This window comes from Homalodisca vitripennis, chromosome 4 (genome assembly GCF_021130785.1).
Source record: "Homalodisca vitripennis isolate AUS2020 chromosome 4, UT_GWSS_2.1, whole genome shotgun sequence".
In the NCBI taxonomy this organism is placed as follows: Eukaryota; Metazoa; Arthropoda; class Insecta; order Hemiptera; family Cicadellidae; genus Homalodisca; species Homalodisca vitripennis.
Window position 1 is genome coordinate 173,091,443 of NC_060210.1, and position 21,858 is coordinate 173,113,300.

Genomic DNA, 21,858 nt, shown 5'->3' on the forward strand with positions numbered 1-21,858 from the left:
GGAAATTGTTGTTGCTGTGAACCAAACTCCAATTCACTTTGTTGACCCAAATCCTCCTGTTGAACTTGAGTATACTTGTCGGGAAATTGTTGTTGCTGTGAGCCAAATTCTAATTCACTTTGTTGACCCAAATCCTCCTGTTGAACTTGAGTATACTTGTCGGGAAATTGTTGTTGCTGTGAACCAAATTCCAATTCACTTTGTTGACCCAAATCCTCCTGTTGAACTTGAGTATACTTGTCGGGAATTTGTTGTTGTTGTGAGCCAAATTCTAATTCACTTTGTTGACCCAAATCCTCCTGTTGAACTTGAGTATACTTGTCGGGAAATTGTTGTTGCTGTGAGCCAAATTCTAATTCACTTTGTTGACCCAAATCCTCCTGTTGAACTTGAGTATACTTGTCGGGAAATTGTTGTTGTTGTGAGCCAAATTCTAATTCACTTTGTTGACCCAAATCCTCCTGTTGAACTTGAGTATACTTGTCGGGAAATTGTTGTTGCTGTGAACCAAACTCCAATTCACTTTGTTGACCCAAATCCTCCTGTTGAACTTGAGTATACTTGTCGGGAAATTTGTTGTTGTTGTGAGCCAAATTCTAATTCACTTTGTTGACCCAAATCCTCCTGTTGAACTTGAGTATACTTGTCGGGAAATTGTTGTTGCTGTGAGCCAAATTCTAATTCACTTTGTTGACCCAAATCCTCCTGTTGAACTTGAGTATACTTGTCGGGAAATTGTTGTTGCTGTGAGCCAAATTCTAATTCACTTTGTTGACCCAAATCCTCCTGTTGAACTTGAGTATACTTGTCGGGAAATTGTTGTTGTTGTGAGCCAAATTCTAATTCACTTTGTTGACCCAAATCCTCCTGTTGAACTTGAGTATACTTGTCGGGAAATTGTTGTTGCTGTGAGCCAAATTCTAATTCACTTTGTTGACCCAAATCCTCCTGTTGAACTTGAGTATACTTGTCGGGAATTGTTGTTGTTGTGAGCCAAATTCTAATTCACTTTGTTGACCCAAATCCTCCTGTTGAACTTGAGTATACTTGTCGGGAAATTGTTGTTGCTGTGAACCAAATTCTAATTCACTTTGTTGACCCAAATCCTCCTGTTGAACTTGAGTATACTTGTCGGGAAATTTGTTGTTGTTGTGAGCCAAATTCTAATTCACTTTGTTGACCCAAATCCTCCTGTTGAACTTGAGTATACTTGTCGGGAAATTGTTGTTGCTGTGAGCCAAATTCTAATTCACTTTGTTGACCCAAATCCTCCTGTTGAACTTGAGTATACTTGTCGGGAAATTGTTGTTGCTGTGAGCCAAATTCTAATTCACTTTGTTGACCCAAATCCTCCTGTTGAACTTGAGTATACTTGTCGGGAAATTGTTGTTGCTGTGAACCAAACTCCAATTCACTTTGTTGACCCAAATCCTCCTGTTGAACTTGAGTATACTTGTCGGGAATTTGTTGTTGTTGTGAGCCAAATTCTAATTCACTTTGTTGACCCAAATCCTCCTGTTGAACTTGAGTATACTTGTCGGGAAATTGTTGTTGCTGTGAGCCAAATTCTAATTCACTTTGTTGACCCAAATCCTCCTGTTGAACTTGAATATACTTGTCGGGAATTTGTTGTTGTGAGCCAAATTCTAATTCACTTTGTTGACCCAAATCCTCCTGTTGAACTTGAGTATACTTGTCGGGAAATTGTTGTTGCTGTGAACCAAATTCTAATTCACTTTGTTGTCCCAAATCCTCTTGTTGAACTTGTGTATATTTGTCGGGAAATTGTTGTTGTTGTGAGCCAAATTCCAATTCACTTTGTTGACCCAAATCCTCCTGTTGAACTTGAGTATACTTGTCGGGAATTTGTTGTTGTTGTGAGCCAAATTCTAATTCACTTTGTTGACCCAAATCCTCCAGTTGAACTTGAGTATACTTGTCGGGAAATTGTTGTTGCTGTGAACCAAAATCCAATTCACCCTGTTGACCAAATTCCTCCTGTTGTACTTGAGTATACTTGTCGGGAATTTGTTGTTGCTGTGAACCAAATTCCAATTCATCTTGTTGACTGAAATCCTCCTGTTGTATTTGAGTGTACCTGTCAGGAATTTGTTGTTGCTGCGAACCAAAATCCAATTCACCTTGTTGACCAAATTCCTCCTGTTGTACTTGAGTATACTTGTCTGGAATCTGTTGTTGCTGTGAGCCAAATTCCAATTCACTTTGTTGACCCAAATCCTCCTGTTGTATTTGAGTGTACTTGTCAGGAATTTGTTGTTGCTGTGAACCTAAATCCAATTCACCCTGTTGACCAAATTCCTCCTGTTGTACTTGAGTATACTTGTCGGGAATTTGTTGTTGCTGTGAACCAAATTCCAATTCATCGTGTTGACCAAAATCCTCTTGTTGTATTTGAGTATACTTGCCAGGAATTGGTTGCTGTGTACCAAATTCTAATTCACTTTGTTGGCCCAAATCCTCTTGTTGCACTTGAGTATACTTGTCTGGTATTTCTTGTTGCTGTAGACCTACCTGCTGATTTTGATGATGGTGGTATACCCAAGATGGAGGTATGTTGGATATTTGTAGTTGGTTTCGATGATATGGGTATGATTGTACATTACTGACGGTGATGATTATCATGACCAACCAGCATAGATCTGCAGCATTCCTGTAAATAATTAATACAAGTATTAATTAGGTTGGTTTTTATACATTCAAAACAAATGATATAGCAAATAACATTGAGTTCAATAACTTAAAAATATCTCTGCACCTTAAACCATTTTCCTCCTTATTTTGTAGTTGCAATGATTTTTAAGATGTCTTGGTTTAAAATGTGATTATCAAAATGCCCTTAGTCTTTGTAATATGAGTATTAGTTTATTTTATGTATGAACAAGGTTCCTTAAGCATACTTTTCTCAGTTAATTGTAACAAAAATAATTGTTTTTACTTTCGGTATGAATAGAATTTATGGAATTAGAAGTAGGTATTTAAGTTTTACCCCATATTCTCCCAAGTTAAAGTTTATTCCCAAAACCATATGGAATGTTTTCCATTGTAATGAAAAAGTTATTTAGGGACCTCTAGTTCTACTTTGTAGATTCATGTTCAGGAAAGGAAAGTCTTATTTTGGTCCCTGAAAGTTTCCATGAAGCTTAATATAGGTTCAGGACTTTTCTTTTGATTTTATCATATCTAAAGGGCAGAAAAAGATGATTATATGAGAGGAAAAGAATAATAATTAATGAGATGGTGGTATCATTTTTATTAATTCAACTCCACTCTTGGAGTGATACTGTGCAGCTCCCATAGTTCTGTGGTGGCCCTGGTAGTAATTAGCAGGATGAGATATGAGACTGAAGTACATCTGTACTCTGAGATGAATAGAGTGTGAGAACTGGTCAGCACATTGATAAGATGTTGTTAATTGTATCTAAACTATACTTCTGGTATAGAGTCAACCTCGAGAACCAGATATTGGTATTTTCCACTTTGGTGGTGTGCAAACCGTGTAACACAAGAACTCCACACGGGTGTTTGTCTATTTTGCAAACCGTATGGTGTTCCTAATCACTGTCATACAACTACTCTTCAGTTCAATATTTACGTAAGCCACTTTACACCATTTGTTGTTTTTCAAATTAAAATTGCTCAAAAAGGGTGTAAAAGAGCACTAAATCGAATATAAATGTGAGAAAGCCCAAAAAATAAAGAAAATACTGTTAAAACGCAAAATAATTCACAAGTAAGGGAATTTATATACTAGAGACCTCAAATAATCTAATTTTTCCTTTCAAACCTATTTTACCAGGAGCTATTACATTGCTATTCAGAAAAATAAAAAAAAATCTTACCTAACCTACTATGTCACTATCACACCTATCCGAGGACCAACCAGCTTACTTGAGAACTGTAGCGTTTTTAAAGCTACATTGGTTGATTTGTTATTAAAACTTAAATTAAATGAAAATTTTGGGAAAGAAATATTGGGATTTAATTTTAATTAGATTGTGAAAAGTTAGGATAAATACGAATATGTAATCCTTTGGCAAGTTAGTTATGGTAACTTTAAATTATTAGGAAGGCGGTTCACTGCCTTGAATTGATCAGAACATGTCTTGTGTACTGCAGTTACGTCAGATCTGAGAGGGCTATTGTTCTCAAGTTGGATACGGCTGGGCCAATGAGAGAACGCCGCGGATGTCCATTAGAAGGGGGGGAAGGGGAACTATAAAAACCGCCAGCTCATAATTTTCGCCCCTTCTTTTGGTAATTATTGTGAATTAAGTTGATGATTTTTTTTCCGCGAGGGATTTTGAGGTAAAGCACCAAATTTATTGTACATTGTATTGAAACAGTCTTCCAGATCTGTTATTAAATTAATTTTGTTCTCTTTTTTATAGGAAAAATTAAATTTATAGAAACTACAGAGCAATATGCATAACTGATTCTTGATGAACAATAATGCACAATAGAATCGAACAAGTTACGTACATTTGGTTCAAACTTGCAAGAAAAGTGAATTAAAATTGAACTTTGTTAATAACTTTGATTGAATTTTGGAAATTTAGTATTTTATTAATATTTAATTTGAACTGTTTTATTGTGAATTAATAATTGGAAATAAATTGAACTTTAATAATTGTTTGAGAGAGTTGTACCTGAATTGCAAAGACTTGAAAGTTAAGGTACAACTAGTAGAAAGAGAAGTTTAGATTTTTGAATTTTTCAGTGAAATTAGAAGTGAACATTTTTATTTTAGTTATTTCCAAGTGGTATTTGATTTTTATTTGATAACTTTATTATTTTATTTCAGAAGAGAGCTCCAGTTTTTAGTTTGATATATTTGACTGATATTTTTATTTCTTGCCAAAGAACCTTTTAAAATTACTAAACGGTTTGTCAATTCTTTGTGGAAAATAGAGTGATAAAAATTCTGAAACATTGAACTTATTAATTTGTCAGTTTAAAATAAATCCATTATTTTTATTTAGAACTGTGATTTTTATTTAAGACAAACCAGATAATATTTAATAGTTAAAAATCTAGTAATAAATTTTACTGAACATTCACTCAGAGCTTATTAATCATAAAATATTTTATATCGTCTTGGATGTTTGAACATTAATATCTACAATCCAAGTCGTTATAAGAATTGAACACCCTACGCAAAGGTGACCTGCCTACCCGAGGACCAACTTTACTGTCCTACCCTGGGGTTTACCCCCCTAAAATAAACATAGCTAAAATGTCCTGACTGAAGATGAATTCATACTCAGAAGTATCCTACATATGCTCAGACCTACCTTTCCCATGTAAACCAATTTTGTATATGAGTAATTTATGTCTAGAGAGTTTCAAATGATAGAGTAGTACACAACCAGTAGTACACAACAAAATCCACCCTTGTAGATATGTTAAAAATAGCAGAGTAATGCAAATTTAAATTATCCTTAGATGCAGTTGGCTGCCCTGTTCCCTCCACTCAAATTCCATGCCCTTTTTTTATATATTTTGTATAAAGTTTACTTCTATTTAAAAAAAATTTATTTATATTTCCAAAGCAGTATCAGTATGCCATGTTTAGGGCATAATAGGATCTGATGATTGTCCATTCAGTAGTAGAGTTATAACACTATGTAAGATCATAAACACAATAAACTTTAAAACATATTACACTGAGCACTGTGTGCAAGCTTAGGCCTATACAAAGCATGTCCACAAAGTTTTGTCACTCCCACCAAACTGATGAATACTTTGATTTTAACTTTTTTTACAAGCCCGTCTTATCCGCAGCCAAATGTTATTGTTGTGTTTAGGCTGACAAATTCTAATAAAATATATACAAGCCTTCTCAGATAAGATAACAGATTCTTTCCTGTCATGTCTTTACCCTGTTCAAAACCATGACATCTTGCAACATAAGTTTAAAAATACTCAGAGTGAATTGGCGGATAAACTGTATAATATAGATAGAAATACATCATATTTGTACCTGCATTTGCACGTGTAAAAGCTAAAATCTTTTTACTATCATTGCAATAATAATTGTCTCTTAAACACTATCATAACAAAATCATACTCTTTTGAAATCATAACATTTTAAAACAGTAAGAGATAGGAAAAAAAGTTAAATACAAAAAATGTTTGTTTTAAAAAGACCTTTTATTTTATATAAAATTTATTATATGTTGCTGTTTAAGAATTTTGATTGTTAGGATTTTTTGTATTCTTAAATTTTGAATATTTTTGAAATTTAGAAAATCCAGTGAAAAATGCCCGAACCACATATTTAATTAAAAAATAGGTCAATAGCAAGTTAGGAAAAACAATCTGGAGCTGTTCCGTATTGTAGGTAGGGTAACACGGTACTTTATTTTAAAGTCCTATTTCAAAACGTTTTGGTACATCCTGTACATACGGTTAAAGATAATTAACTTTTCTTTGCACCAAAATGTTCGGTGTAATTAGACCTTTAAATTGATGTATCACACAACCCATGTTTACATCTGAAAATTCCCCAAAAAGCACCCCTACCCCCCAAATTGGGCCCTTTAGGGGCATTTTTCAAAATTGAAAATAATTTTAATGGATTCGGAGATGTCAAATTATGGAGAAAAGAGATAGAAAAAGTGTGGAAGTCAGTTATTAAGACAGCTGTAAATACTGCACGGGTGGTCAGACTCACCCTGTATATTGTTTCATACTACGTAAATTAAGTTCCTTTTCCTATATTTTTATAAAATGTTATAGTGATACAAACATTATAGATAAATAAAACACATATGAACATGAGGTAAGATACAATGGTTAGGGTAAAATAAAATCTATTTAATAGCCTTCATGTGGGTCATGATGACAGTTGACTCAACCCACATGTCACTAAGTATAATGTTCCCAGTAAAGGTAGTAACAGTAGTATGTCCCATTAGACCTGTACTGTACAGTGAACGTGGAACCGACTTTAGTAAACTTTTCAGTATGGCTTGCCTTGGAGCCAGCTAGGTTGTTGAGACAGTAAAATTTGGATTATCCACGAATTTGAGATCATCTAGTGAACTTTCCAGTATGGCTTGCATTGGGGCCAGGTTAGTGTTGAGACAATAACATTTGGATTCTCGATGAATTTGATATCATCCAGTGTACTTTTCAGTATGGGTTGCATTGGGGCCAGGTAAGCCTTGTTCTTCATATCTGTTAAATGTAAAGAAATGAGACTTGAATTAAGCTAAATATTTTCAATGAAAAAAGATAAATATGTGTTAATTTATATGTCCTCTGGAAGATTATAAAATCATTCTATTATGTATTTACACATTATTATTACCCATTATTGACACCCATTATTGACTTACCCATTATTGACTTTTTCCTATATTGACAAAATGGAGTTTCATGATTTTTTTAATATTTCAAAAGTCAACACCAATGAATATCTCTGATAATAGCCATGCATTTTAGAAGTAAATGTACATCCAAATCTATTTCCCAAATAAGAAAATTAAACTGTTCAAAATTTTATATGATTTTTATATATATATAATCTAGCTGATACCTTGTGGCATTGCAGTTTTTAAAATTTATAGCCTACTTAGTTAAAGCACTTATGATGTAATACAAAGGTGTCCTATGTATTTTATAAACTTAAGTACATCAGGTACATATTATTTCATTGTTCATGGTTTTGAGTATCAGAGGTTAAGGGACTGTTTCTTATGTCAGGTGTTCCTCATATAAAAGCATTTCTGGTTCAAATGGAATTATATTCCAAATGCTACAGCCGAGATTACCTTTGTGCCCTGATCAAGAAAATATATATGTAGTTTTCAGAAACCTAATTTATTAAAAACTTATTATTTCCAGCCCTTTGTAATCTACTTTCGGTCTAAGATATTTCCAAAGCCATGGTTGAATGTTAAGTGTCTACTTAAGGCTGTATGAATAGACTCCTAGTCTACATACAGCCAGTTTATGGTCTCCTGGTCTGGTGTATTCACAGTGTCAAACTTTAGTTTTTCTTATTGCCCTGTTCAATCAAATATATAAGTATGTACCTCTCAGAAACAAACTTCGGTCAAAAAGCGTACTAATTGTAAAGCTCAAATTTTCTGAAATAAAAACGTAACTGTCAGATTATTGTTTTAATACCAGTTTGTTAAAATATGTATGGGAACACTTTGATTTGGCTATGTCAGAATATTGTTAATGTAATTAAAATCTTGAAGTATTTATGCCTTGCAGTGGAGATCCATGTTTAGGTATCATATGTTAAACCAAAACATACAATTCTCTTTAATCTTTTAGGTTTTAAATTTCATTGAATTGATTTTAAGTCTAGACTAGGAGGATCAAGTAGCATCTTTAGTGTTATTTTTCAAAAGCTTTTGACTTTGATGGTAATACTGCTAAAAATTAAATTTTACAATATTATGGATAAAAAGCTGACTTTACAAGAAACACATTTTATTTTACATGAGTACACAGCTCCAATGTAAATCGCCAGTGATCTGTTTATGATCAAATTCATTATTGGGAGTCCCTCAGGGATCTGTGTGGGTCTAATTCTCTTCCTACTAATGTTAACAGCCAGCCGTATTCTTTTTTAAATTAAGTCAAATAAACTCACTTATAAAGTTTATAGTGTATAATTTTTATGAGTCACTGTACACAAAACTCACTACTTTGTGTAGAAATACCTCCAGGGAGCTCGAGTTGCTGACTTTACCCAGCATATGCATATGTATATCCTCAAAGAGGTTCTGTACTGCTTTTCAATGTCTACTTTGGTGAGGGGTATGGAAGTTCACAATTAATATGAGAGAAGGGGTAGGAGCAACTATTGAATACGAGAACAAGAACAACAGCTTCCAAAACAATATGGTGTTATACTCAACAATGGGCTTTGAAGTGCTTAAAACATCAAAAATTTCAGTCAATTTAAAGCTTGTTTAAAACGCCTTTCTGTGTCAGGTGTGCTTTTTTTCTGTTGAATGCATTCTGTTATTATGTATGTCTGAATTTGTGATAAGGATTGTTTATTTGTACACACTGTAAAATAGATATCTGGTATTTTATATACGTGCATATATTACAATGACGCTTGCAGTACAATGTATATTGTCCTATTGCAATAAAGAATTAATTTAATAAATACAGATCATAGTGATTAAATAAAATTGTACGTAAAAAGTTTTGCATTCAAAAGTTAATGCCTGAAAGTAAAATAGTCAATTCTGTCAGCTATCCTTTTTCTTTTTCTACAATTTACAATAATTTTATTTTCTTGTTAGTTTGAAAACTACAAATAATTAAATATTAGAATACAAATTGAAGTGCTTGTCTTGTTAAAACAAACTTTTGGTTAGTGTACAATGCAGTATTAGTAGACATAATCCATACAAAATTATCAAAGTGGAATATTATTACATATAGGTTATTCCCTATTGGCATAATTTTTTTGCTACACACCAGTAGTTTTATTTAATACAAAAACCTAATTCTTATGATACAAAAATTAGTAACCTATTGATAGCAATATTTTAAAGTTGTGCAAATTTTCATGAAAAACGATGAGAACAAATAATTTATTTTCATGTTATCATTTCATCATGTATCACACACTATATGTAATGTCAAGTTTTTAGTTATTAGAACTTTGTCCAGAAAATGTAAGAGCAATTTTGTGATGAATTTCAAACTATTATCAAACCTAAGATTAAATTGTATTATGGCCCTACACTTTTGAACTACTTAACATATTTTAAATATAATCTCTAGTAGTTAAAATCTAACACTAATCAATAAACTAGTGACTCACATTTTTGTTACTCGCAATGTTGATAGCTGATGTTGTTAAGTGAGGAGCTGTCCTGAGCAGTGTCTCTGCCGATAATTGACTAATCAACTGCTGCACTACATTCACTGCCACTCTGACCTCTGTTTATCACACTGGGGAAATATTGGCATCACATTCTGAAAACTTTATCTTTTGCAGATAAATTATTTAAAGTAGTTACTGTTAAATGATATAGAGGCAGCATCATAGGGAATTACTTTTTAATACTTTTAAATATGGCGTATATATGCAATATGTGACAAAAAAATGTATATCATACATTAGTGGTGTGTTATGCATTGTTAAAAAAGTAATTTTGTTTAACCTCCCAAAAAAACTAAAAACTGTTTTAAACTGGTGTAATTTTTTGCTTTCAAGCCATTTAGCAACAAAACCGTTGGGTGTAGCTGAAATCTAATTTTTGAGGGGTTTTATTAAATTGTCTGGTCTACAATATAAGCACATTAATTTTTCCTGCATCTTTACTGGTTAACCCAAAAAACACTTCCAAAATCAAAAATGTACATTTTTAGCAATTTCCATGTGTAGACTTTTGTGTTAGGCCTTGGAGTATCTAACCTGTAGGTCGTAGCTCGGATCTTATGAAAAGATGCTAGTTGTAGAGTGAAGTGATCTATAAAAAATGTTCCAGTGATTTTTTGCCATACCTCCATCAGTTTGGTCACAAAAGGCGTTTAAATCAAATGTATTTAAAATTTTTTTTGCCAGAACCCGGACCCAATTGCAGCCAAACTGTTGCTAAAACACAAAAAAAATTTTCAGTGGGAATTAGGAAAAGACAAGATCTATAAAAAAAGGTCCAGTAGCGTTCTGCCTTATCGTCAATGGTTTAGCCGCGAAACGCGTTTAAATGCATTACTTTTGAGAGAATTTTGTTTCTGGGCTCAAATGCAGTTGTTTTTAATTTTATCCAACTATAATTTGTGCAGTTCAATTCAATTCCGGATCGAGCTTGTATAAGCCTACAACCCCACATCAGTAATTGGCCGAGCGCTAGTGAAGCGTCAATAGTAGGTAGGGACAGAGTGTTTTTTAATTAATTTTGTGAAATAGTGGTTCATTATCAAAACTCTGGCCTCGAATGATAATATCCTGAGTTAACAAAACCCCCTGACATAGAATTCAACAAGAACCCTTTAAATTAATACATTGCATCAGTTACAGCTTCGCTAAAACACTGCAAGTATCAAATCCAATTATCCCAAGATTGTACTGTCTTACAAAAACACATAAATCTGGTAATAAAATGAGGCCCAGAATTCAACAAGAATCCTTTAAATTAATATATTGCATCAGTTACAGGTTCGCTAAAACACTGCAAGTATCAAATCCAATTATCCCAAGATTGTACTGTCTTACAAAAACACATAAATCTGGTAATAAAATGAGGCCCAGAATTCAACAAGAATCCTTTAAATTAATATATTGCATCAGTTACAGGTTCGCTAAAACACTGCAAGTATCAAATCCAATTATCCCAAGATTGTACTGTCTTACAAAAACACATAAATCTGGTAATAAAATGAGGCCCATAGTCTCTTCTCATTGATATCAAAATGGTTAGTGCAGAGTTTCAACATTTCAAATTCCCCCTTACTTTCTCCATTAAAGATAGGTATGATTTTTTAAACTCCACAAAAGATTGAAAGATCGAAGAAGATTCTTGTATCCATTTGATGCTGAAGAATCTCTTTATCCAAATGTACCTATTAAAGATACTACTGTTAAAATCATCGAGGACTGGCTGATTTCCTTAAATTTAGAAAAAACTATTGTTAACTAATACATTAATTTAGTAAATCTTGGTATGTCCCAAAATGTGTTTCAATTTTAATACAAATATTACAAACAGTTTGATGGTACTGCCATGGGAATTCCACATTCGTGTTTAATAGCAAACATATTTCTCAGTAAATTTGAAACCTATGCAAAAGAAACAATGGGTTATTTTCTTAGAATCTGCAAGTGATACATTGATGATGTTTTTGCTGTTTTCAACAAGAAACAAAATCTTCAAACTTTTATTAATTCTCTCAACTTATTTTACCCTTCAATAAAATTTAGTTGTGAAATAGAAAATGATAATCAACTCCCATTTCTAGATTTATTAATTACAAAAAAACTGACCATTTTGAATTTGATATACACAGACAACCGGCACAAAACAACAGATTCATCCCATTTGATTCATTTCATCCTCCTTTACAAAAAAGAGCAGCTTTTCATAATTTAATCCATAGGATTTTACATACTCCCTCAATAGAAATTTATTAAAATGTAGCTAAGAAAATTAAGGAAATTACGTTTTTTAATGGTTACAAAACTGACATGACTGACAATATAATTAACAAGGAAAAGAAAATTATGGAAAGAAATTTTAGAACAACTCTCTATCAAATGAAATGAAAAGAACCTGAAACTAAAAGGATATTACTAAAAGTTAAAAAAACATGCCAATATATTGAAAACTAAAGAATATATTGGGAAATCCCAAGAATAAACTAAATGAAGAAGAAAAATGTGGAATTTATCAAATGAGTTGTAACAATTGTGATTTAAAATACATTGGCCAAACAAAAAGTAAGTTAAAAAAGAGAGTTAAGGAGCAAGTTTAAAATACCAACAAGAAGAAAGATCGGCCATGGCAGAACATGCACTTCAAACTGGGCACTTTTTCAAATGCAAAATTATTAAAAGAAATCCAAAATAAAAAAATTCGTCGATTCATATAACACAATTTTTATAAAGAAGAACCAAAATAATCTAGGAAATAATGAACCTTGGTCTTTTCAAAATCCATTGTTACTTTATTTGATCTAATTATATATGAACTTTATTTTTTACATAGACATAAATATACTTTCCTGTTATAGAATATTATCTCCTTGCTTTTTTATGACTTTTTTATTTAAGTACAAAATTGTTAATATTATTTTGTAACCACTTTTATTCATTTATGAAGGTCTGATAATGTGTTCTTTGAACATGAAAGGCCTCACAAAAATGAAAAGTGTATTATTGGAGTGTATGTATTCAAATGAATTTTGATTACAACGTTGTCAAACAAACATTTATTGTTAAATTAGTAAAATATATTATTTAATATGTATACAATTTTTTTATTTAATAATAATTAATATTATTTGAGTTTTTGTAAAAATATTTACAGTGCGCTTTAGTACAAAAGAGTTATCGTATTGCTTGTAGTCCTTCAACTACACTATGTCGCTTGACGAAAGTGAACGTATAAACACTTCTTATTACGGAGTTGGTTGGGGAGACAACATACGATCACACGAGGAATTGCGCACTTTTAGAAAGGTTGGACAGCACTACTAAAACAAGAAAACTAGAATAGCCTACTATGAATAGACTGGCTAATAGGAAAGTCCAAATTGCGACCCAAAGATAAGAGCTTTCTAATTGTTACTGTTATCAGGTTTTCCCCGTTATCAATATATTAGGACCAAATTTGTAACCCTTGAGGATAACTAACATCATAATTCACTTCTGTACAACTGACAAGCATAATGTAGTATTTAGCTGCAGTATTCTTTGGTTGCAGTTTTGCTATACTGGGGTTATGGCTACTAATAAAATGTAACCAAGTAAAACCTTTGAACAGCCGCCATTTTGTACTGGATCAATCTTTTTGAGTGCGGTTTGCGGCATTTAAAACTCTGCTAGATAAGCCCTTTAAAATGATGTGCATATTGACCTATGCTCCTATTTAAGATTTCCTTCTGACTCCTTGCGGGAACGTCACCATGATGATACAAAAAAACTGATAGTTTCCTTCAAAAAGTAGATTTTTAGGTATAGTGTTGATGTACCAAATCTTGTTGATTTATCTGTTATCGTTCAGAAAATATTATACCTGTGCAGGACTTTATGTACACCCTGTATACAGGGTGATTCATGAAGTTCTCCCCCCACTTCTACAGCACATTGTACTAGTAAAAATAATGAAAAAAATGTTATATAAACATAGGTCCGAAAACGCTTCGTTAGCGAGTTACAGCTAGCGAAAGATTTCGCCTGAATTCCTGGGTAAAGAGTAAAATAAAGCCATACTGAACTTTTGGAAAGGTTAATTAAGTAAGAAATATCGTGGATTCTTATGTATTTTTAACCTGATAAAGCTAATAAAATAGGTTTCAGAAACTGTACCTGTAGTAGGTTTTGAGGGATTCAGGGTTTAAATGCAAAAAATTTGGGACACGAAACAATGTTTTTTTAAGTTTGATGTACAATAACTTTGTTAAATTGGTAATAAATACATAAAATCAACAAACATTAATTGTAGAGAATTTAATTTTGAGAAAATTGATATAATCAAAGTCTAAAATAAAACAGAAATAAGTACCAAAAAATCGATTTTATTCAGTATAATACATTACTAGTTTTAAGCAAAATTAATCAGGTTGGGCCAACCGTACGCACCTTTTTATAATAGATGTTTCGAAAATGAGGCCATCATTATCAATACATTTTGCAGCACGTTTGTGTATTGCTTTTTGTTGCGTTTCTTAATTTTCAGGACTTCCCTGTATTCTGCACAGCCGAATCCATAATACGGGACAATTAATTCATCACGAGAATTCACTTTTGTCTTGTATACAATGTCTTTCATCCATCCCCAGATGCAATAATCCAATGGAGATAGATCTGGTGATCTTGGTGGGCCAAGGGTGAGGCCCCTCCACGACCAATCCAGTGTCCAAGGAAATTGATGATTTAAGTAAGCAGAAACGGCACGTGAAAAGTGGGGAGGTGCTCCGTCATGCTGGAAGTACAAATTTTTGTCTGAGATGTAAAGAAACATTCTCTAACAGCTGCGGCAACTCTTCTTGAAGGAAATGCAAATAGAACTCAGGCATTTAGGCGTCCAGGTAATATGAAAGGTCCAATCAGCCGATTGTGCAAAAGGCCACACCAGACATTGACGCTAAATCGGTGGTGAAAGTTTTGTTCCACTACCTCATGTGGATTTTCTTCTGCCCATGAGTGTTCATTGTGCAAGTTAATTGACACCATCCCGAGTGAATTGTGCCTCATCCGTTAAACAAAATACGCTTGTAGAGTTGATTATTAATATTCAAAAAGTTGCAAAACTCCAAGCGAAGCGGACCATCCCCTAGGCTGTAGGTGTTGAACCTTTTGATTATGAAAGGGATAAAATTTGTTTTCGATTAAATGACCTCCACACCGTTGACTGCGGAAACTCCTATCCGCCTAGAAATACGTTTGTGTACTTACACCTGGACTGCGATGAACAGCATTAATAACAATATCATCATCAAGTTGGACAGCTCGTTCATAATTGGTTTCTAGTACTTGGTAGTGATCCTGTTTCCCGAAGAGTACGAAAAGTTCCTGAAATTGTTTTGGTATCTGGAACCCTCCTATTAGGGTAACGTAGTTCATATTCTTCTACAGCAGCTCTAGCATTACCATTACAGTAACCCAAAATAAAAACCATATCAGCGTATTCCTCTGATGTAAATAAGTAAGGCATTTTTTCGCTGAATAAACAATCGAATTATAACTCACAGAAAAATTGCATTTAATAACACGATTCACAGAAACCCGATCTCCTGCTGTAGCTTGCAAAACACCACTAATACACAGTTCTAACGTAACAGTACAGAATACCATTGTTGATCAGCTGTTATTCGTGCGTTACCAACTTTAGTAAATTAATAAAACAAAAAAACTGCATTTCGATGATTAGTAAACAATAATGTGAAAATGTTTGCTTCATTTATTTTCGAACATTGATGTAAATTTGTATTAAAAAAAAAAAATACAACGTAATAAAACATGATATTTTTATTTACAAACAAATTTATTTAACAGTTAATCTTGTTTTTCTCAATTTATCTCATCATTAAGGAACAAACATTTTGTTTTTGTTTTATTTTAACTAAATACCGTACGGTATTTCTTTACAGCTAGTAATGTATTATACTGAATAAAATCAATTTTTTGGTACTTATTTCTGTTTTATTTTAGACTTTGATTATATCAATTTTCTCAGAATTAAATTCTCTACAATTAATGTTTGTTGATTTTACGTATTTATTACCAATTTAACAAAAGTTATTGTACATCAAACTTAAAAAAAACATTGTTTCGTGCCCCAATTTTTTGCATTTAACCCTGAATCCCTCAAAAAACTACTACAGGTACAGTTCTGAAACCTATTTTTATTAGCTTTATCAGGTAAAAATACATAAGAATCCACGATATTTCTTACTTAATTAACCTTTCCAAAAGTTCAGTATGGCTTTATTTTACTCTTTACCCAGGAATTCAGGCGAAATCTTTCGCTAGCTGTAACTCGCTAACGAAGCATTTTTCGGACCTATGTTTATATAACATTTTTTCATTTATTTTTAACTAGTACAATGTGCTGTAGAAGTGGGGGGGAGAAACTTCATGAATCACCCTGTATAGATAACCCTATAAGTGGAGTTAATAACATAATTTATGAATAATTTAGATAAGTATAAAATAAATGGTAACATAAATACATACAATCTTTATCTATTATGAATTTAAAAACATTCAGAGAATGAATATAATGATAAGTTGGTTAGGTAATTTTGCAATTTAATTTGAAACAAATTTTAGTCCCTTCCATTAATTTCAAGTAATTTGGAAGTATATTAAAGAATTTTACACCCATATATTTTGGCCTTTTTTTTTAATAGAATTGCAAATTATAACAATCTAAAGTATAACCACATTATCTCTATTTCGGGTATTATAGTTGTGAATGTCGCCACAGGTACTAATGTTACTTACACGATTTTTGACTGATGGTACAGTGCTATAGATATATGCACTATAAGCTGTCATTATCCCCAATCGTGAGAAATGCGTTTTAACTAATTCATTCCATTGTAATTTTAGAATAATACGGATTGCTTTTTTCTGAATGATTAAAATTGAATCCAAATTTTTTGCCGATGTAGATCCATATAAAGAAATACCGAATGTAATATGTGAATGAATATACGAAAAATATTATAGACTTTAGTGTTTGGTCTGTACATAGTTTTGACATTCTACGGAGTGCATATAAACCAGAATTAATTTTTGAGACGATCTTATCTGAATGTTTATTCCAATTTAGAAAACTGTCCTAAGTTAGACCCAAGAATTTTACCTCTTTAGCTTTCAGTACAGAATCTTGTTCAATTTGTATATTGGGAATAATTTTATTTCTGCCTCTATTTGCTTTAAACTGAAGATAAACTGTTTTTTGTGGATTCAAAATTAAATTACTTCTTTGGAAAACTGATTTAGATTTGACAAACTGAGAAAGGCTGACATTTCGACTTACTCCTTAGATGACGCACTAACTCTCAAAGTGGCATTATCAGCGTAAAAAACAACTCTGGAATACCTTATTTTTAATTATTTTAGAATTCTGAAAAATGGTAATATTTATGGTTTTACTAGCTGACCCAGCAAACGTTGTTTTGCCATATAAATTCTTATTAGTATGTGCGAATGTGGTGTATGACATGGAGCACTGTAAACGATGACAGAATATAAAAATTACAAAACATTAAACATTCATATTTTCTTATTTAAAATAATTTATTCTGTATATATATATAATTATGATATATGATACACATCATAATATTACTAATTACATCAATCCTTAACTCAATGAATTCTACAATATTTTTTGCTAGCCAATGTTTAGTTAACACAAACAAACTGAATGGTGTGCCCACTCGAGAGCATGCCACATATAATTGCCTGTGTGAAAAGCAATACTTCTACACGGATGCTTTTCTACAACCTACGGTGCAAACCTGTATGAAGACTTCTGGTTCTTGTGAATTATATTTCCGATGTTAATGTTGAATTTACCCTCTTCTCAAGATGAAGAAAAAAATGTTAAAACTGGTGTATTTATGGTCATTGTAATTTACTTTGATATTAGCGTTTTTTCCATTGCTGATTTTGCCTCTTTTCTGAACAAAATATATATATATATATATATATATATATATATATATATATATATATATATACATCCAGAGCACTGATAACTCCATTTTGTAAAAATACAAATAATTTAGGTTTAATAACAGTGTTCAAATGTAAAGTAAATGTCAGACTACATCTTCTTTTATATCTGCACTTTTAGCAGTTACGTGCTCCTTTGCACGCAATTTAGTAGGCGTTGCACGTGTACAACCACTGTTGGTTTGAGTGAATTTGATTTCAGATGCCAATGTTGAGTTTGCCTTGTTGCCACGATCAAGAAAATACATTAAAAGTTTATATGTATGGCTATTCTAATTTACTTTGTTAGCTAGTAACATTATCTTTTAGATCTAATAAGTTACTTAATATTTGAATAAAATGCACAGCTAAAAGTACGTTAACAATGCCACACTGGAATTAGTACATTAGTTCAAAAGCATGGTCCAGCGAATTTTCATCTAGCATAGTTCTTGCCGACTGCTTCAAAGGGAGTCTTCGGTGTCAATCTTATGTTTTGGGATATTTTGTAAAATAGATAAGTACTTTTCTATTGTTAAAATCTAAAACGATGTTAAAAATATTTTCACTCACTATAAATGTAAACAAATTAAAAATAATAAACAATGTTTATACAGAACAGTTGATAACATTAGAAATGCTCTTTTACTTAATATTTCAGAACTTTAGAGGGATTATGTTACTACTTTAAAGACCAGTGGGGCATAGCCCGGAGGGATTTTAAAAATATGAATATGCATATATCCATCCTAGGGACCTTAAGAATCTCCATGTAAAATTTCAGCGCAGTCGTTTGAATAGTTTATCAAGTTAATTTTACAGACAAAATAATTCAAGTAACGTTTAATAAGTAATTAAAATTACTTAATGATGGCAATTACTGCTCGTATTTAAAAATTGAATGATAGAAGATTTACATTTTTTAGTAGGCTGAGGTGTCCTGCAAAAAACAACAAAATTTAAAGACGCAAGGTACACGTAAAAGTACTTTATTATAAAGTGGTGTAAAATTCAAGCTTTAAGTTCAACCGTAGATAATTTGTTTCAAATACAAATATAAATCTTTACTTAGCGCCTTCAAATAGTGTTTGGCTATATAACAAACGTAACCGTCTCATAATTGCAGTTTCCAATATGTAGGTGCTGTAAAAACCATGATCTTCTAAATTTAATTGGTGGACCACCCTGAACACTTCGGGGTATGAAAAATAGATAGTAGCCCATTCTCAGACCTACTGACTATGCATATAAAATTTGGTAAAAATCGGTAAAGCCGTTTCGGATGAGTAAGGTAACTAATATTGCGACATGAGAATTTTATAATTTTATAAGATAATCCAAAATAAACTGACACTGAATAGTTGTTGACACTTTCAGTTGTAGGTCATCAAACAGACAGAAATATTTGTTTACAATTTAAATTTTAAGACTGTGCTTGATCGGTTAATATACAAATAGCAAAGACAAAGTTAATACCTATCTTTTACTCCAGATTGTGCCAGTGACGAATTTAAACCATTTAATGCACTGGAAATATTCTTTAAACACCATTATAAAACCAACCTTAATGGGTAAAGCTGTGAATGTTTTCATAATAAGGTACGGTACTCAAAACTGGTGGGCTTCCTTGACATTGTGATATGTCATTTTAACAGTGGCTTAAGAAAAACAGACACCAATATGCCTCAACTACCCATTCTATCCCAGAGTGCAGTCTGAAAAACAATACTGGTGTAACATAAAACCTTATTAATGATTATTTTGAAATTTTGCATGAACTTGATAAGGATTTCCTCCTTATTCCGGAGCTATTAGATTTCATCCTAAACAGAAATAGACTTCTGTCATACTTATGTATATATATTTTTTCTTCATCGGGACTACAAGGTCAAACTCAGCTGTGGCACCGGAAATATCATTTTCATCATCAGGGCAACAAGGTAAACTCAGCTGTGGTGTCGGAAATATAATTAATTCAAACCAGAAATGCTCCTACACATGGAAAACATGATATAAGAGTTGCATTAATCTCTGATCCTCTAAACCATGTACACTGCAATAATATGTATCTGGTGTATCTTGTCTACATATGTTTGAAAAATGTCATATGATTCCATCATATTGCACCATAAATACTTTTACTGAATAGTGTAAGGACTAGGATTTTGAAAATTGTGTGTAAAGCTACACGTAATAGCTAGTTATTAACACAATAATAATATATGTATAGTTTTAGTACTGTAAAAATTGTACTTTAAGTTAATGTGCCAAGACAAAGCTCTCATTCTCGCTTTCTCTTCTAATTCTGTTAAATATAATCATAGGCTAATATAATAAATACAGCTCACATTAACTTCAATGTTCTTTAGATTCTATCAATGTTTCTAGTAGTAAGACATTGAAATTATTTTTTGACAATTCATTGTGTTTTTAAATTTAATAATTTAAAAGTGTTCTCTCGCAGTTATTGCTGTAATTTGTTAATTGATTCATTGATTGAACTATATTTGAATAAGTTTTATTAATATTTAAAATCATGACATTTCCAGGTACCATTATAGTCTTGCGTGTTATTTAGTCTAATTATTATTGTGAATGCAAGTGTATGAAGATGGATTCTCAAATTATATTTATTAGTGTAATTATTGTTTGCATGTAATAGGTTAAATGCTGGTTCTAAATAATTTTTTTCAAAATAAATAAATTTGTACTATGTTTTGAATTATGATTATTTTGCTTCATAATTAGCTGAATTTTTAATGTTGACCAAATTCAAAGCCTTGACCAATGAATTCGTTTCCAAATATCATGTGAATATAAAGCTCAAACATAGTGGAAATAATAATGATTTTAACCAAAATCTTATTCAATTTGTTTTTAGGCTCTCCTGAATATTCAAGGGTTTTGAGTGAAGCCATTATTCCTGCTGTGGTGCAAAATGAAGTTGTACACAAAATACTAATATCAGATATATTAATAATATCAGGGCTGAACAACAATATTGATCCCTCAGATTTCAACTGTGAGACAATATACATAATAAAACACCTGCCACAAGATTAATAAAAATTCTTTTACAATTAAGATTCTTTTACATGTAAGATCAGTAAACTCAGTGCTTGGACATTAGGGAGTGGTTTATGAGCTTGGGTTTAGCTAGGTGAGGCCTATTGTTAGTCTTGGTATATCTTAGACCTGTTCTAAAAAATTGGTTCAGGAGTCCAAATGTACATGTAGCAAACCGCAGCTTATGTTGGATTTACCTCAAATTGTTACAATTAGAAATGTTCTCAGAAATGGCTGGTAGAAATATTTAATTAGTTCCAAAAAAAAACCTTAATTTTATTAAGTTTAAAATCAGTGAAAGACCAAACTGATGGTTATATTTTAGCGAAATTCAGCATAATACAATTTATAAATATAGTATGTATAGAGTAATACTAGAGTATAAAAAGTGTTATGGATTAAATCCATAACACTTTTTAGAAATGTTATAAACAATATTTTATTATTAATGTTCATTAAAATTTTATTATAATGGTTCTGATTTTTTTACCACTGATAGCTATGTTGATTGTTATCATATGTAGATATCTAGACTTAACTTTTATCTCCTTTCTATAATAATTCATGTCATCTAGTATAGAACTTAATCAGTGAATTGTGCAACTGTGTGGATTGGATTAATGTTATTAATTAATGCACTATTATCAGAAAAATTCCTGACCCTGGCCTGCGTGCCTTGCCCTACTTGTTTTTCTGTTTAATCAATATCAAAACAGAATCAAAATAAACAGCCTAATCGGCCTTGTACATTGCACCATACAGCAGTGTTATTATTGTTATTGTTACAATTTTTAACAGTTTTAATGTTTAACAGTTACAATAATATTTGTACTATTAATAGTTTTGGGTTTTCATCTATACTAATATATTAAATTCAAATGGTGTCTATGTATGTGTGT

General features: G+C 31.8%; 2 protein-coding genes across 2 annotated transcripts in view; one reads left to right on the forward strand and one right to left on the reverse strand.

Moving 5' to 3' along the window:
• Positions 1 to 21,858, forward strand: part of LOC124360659 (DNA mismatch repair protein Msh2-like) — an 89,680-nt gene that overhangs the window by 19,223 nt on the left and 48,599 nt on the right.
• On the reverse strand, positions 571 to 9,978 carry LOC124360660 (transcription factor SPT20 homolog). Its single transcript, XM_046814476.1, has 2 exons — positions 9,824 to 9,978; positions 571 to 2,671 (listed from the first exon to the last, which is right to left on the reverse strand). Coding segments are annotated over exons 1-2 (1,587 nt in total). The 5' UTR covers positions 9,826 to 9,978; the 3' UTR covers positions 571 to 1,086.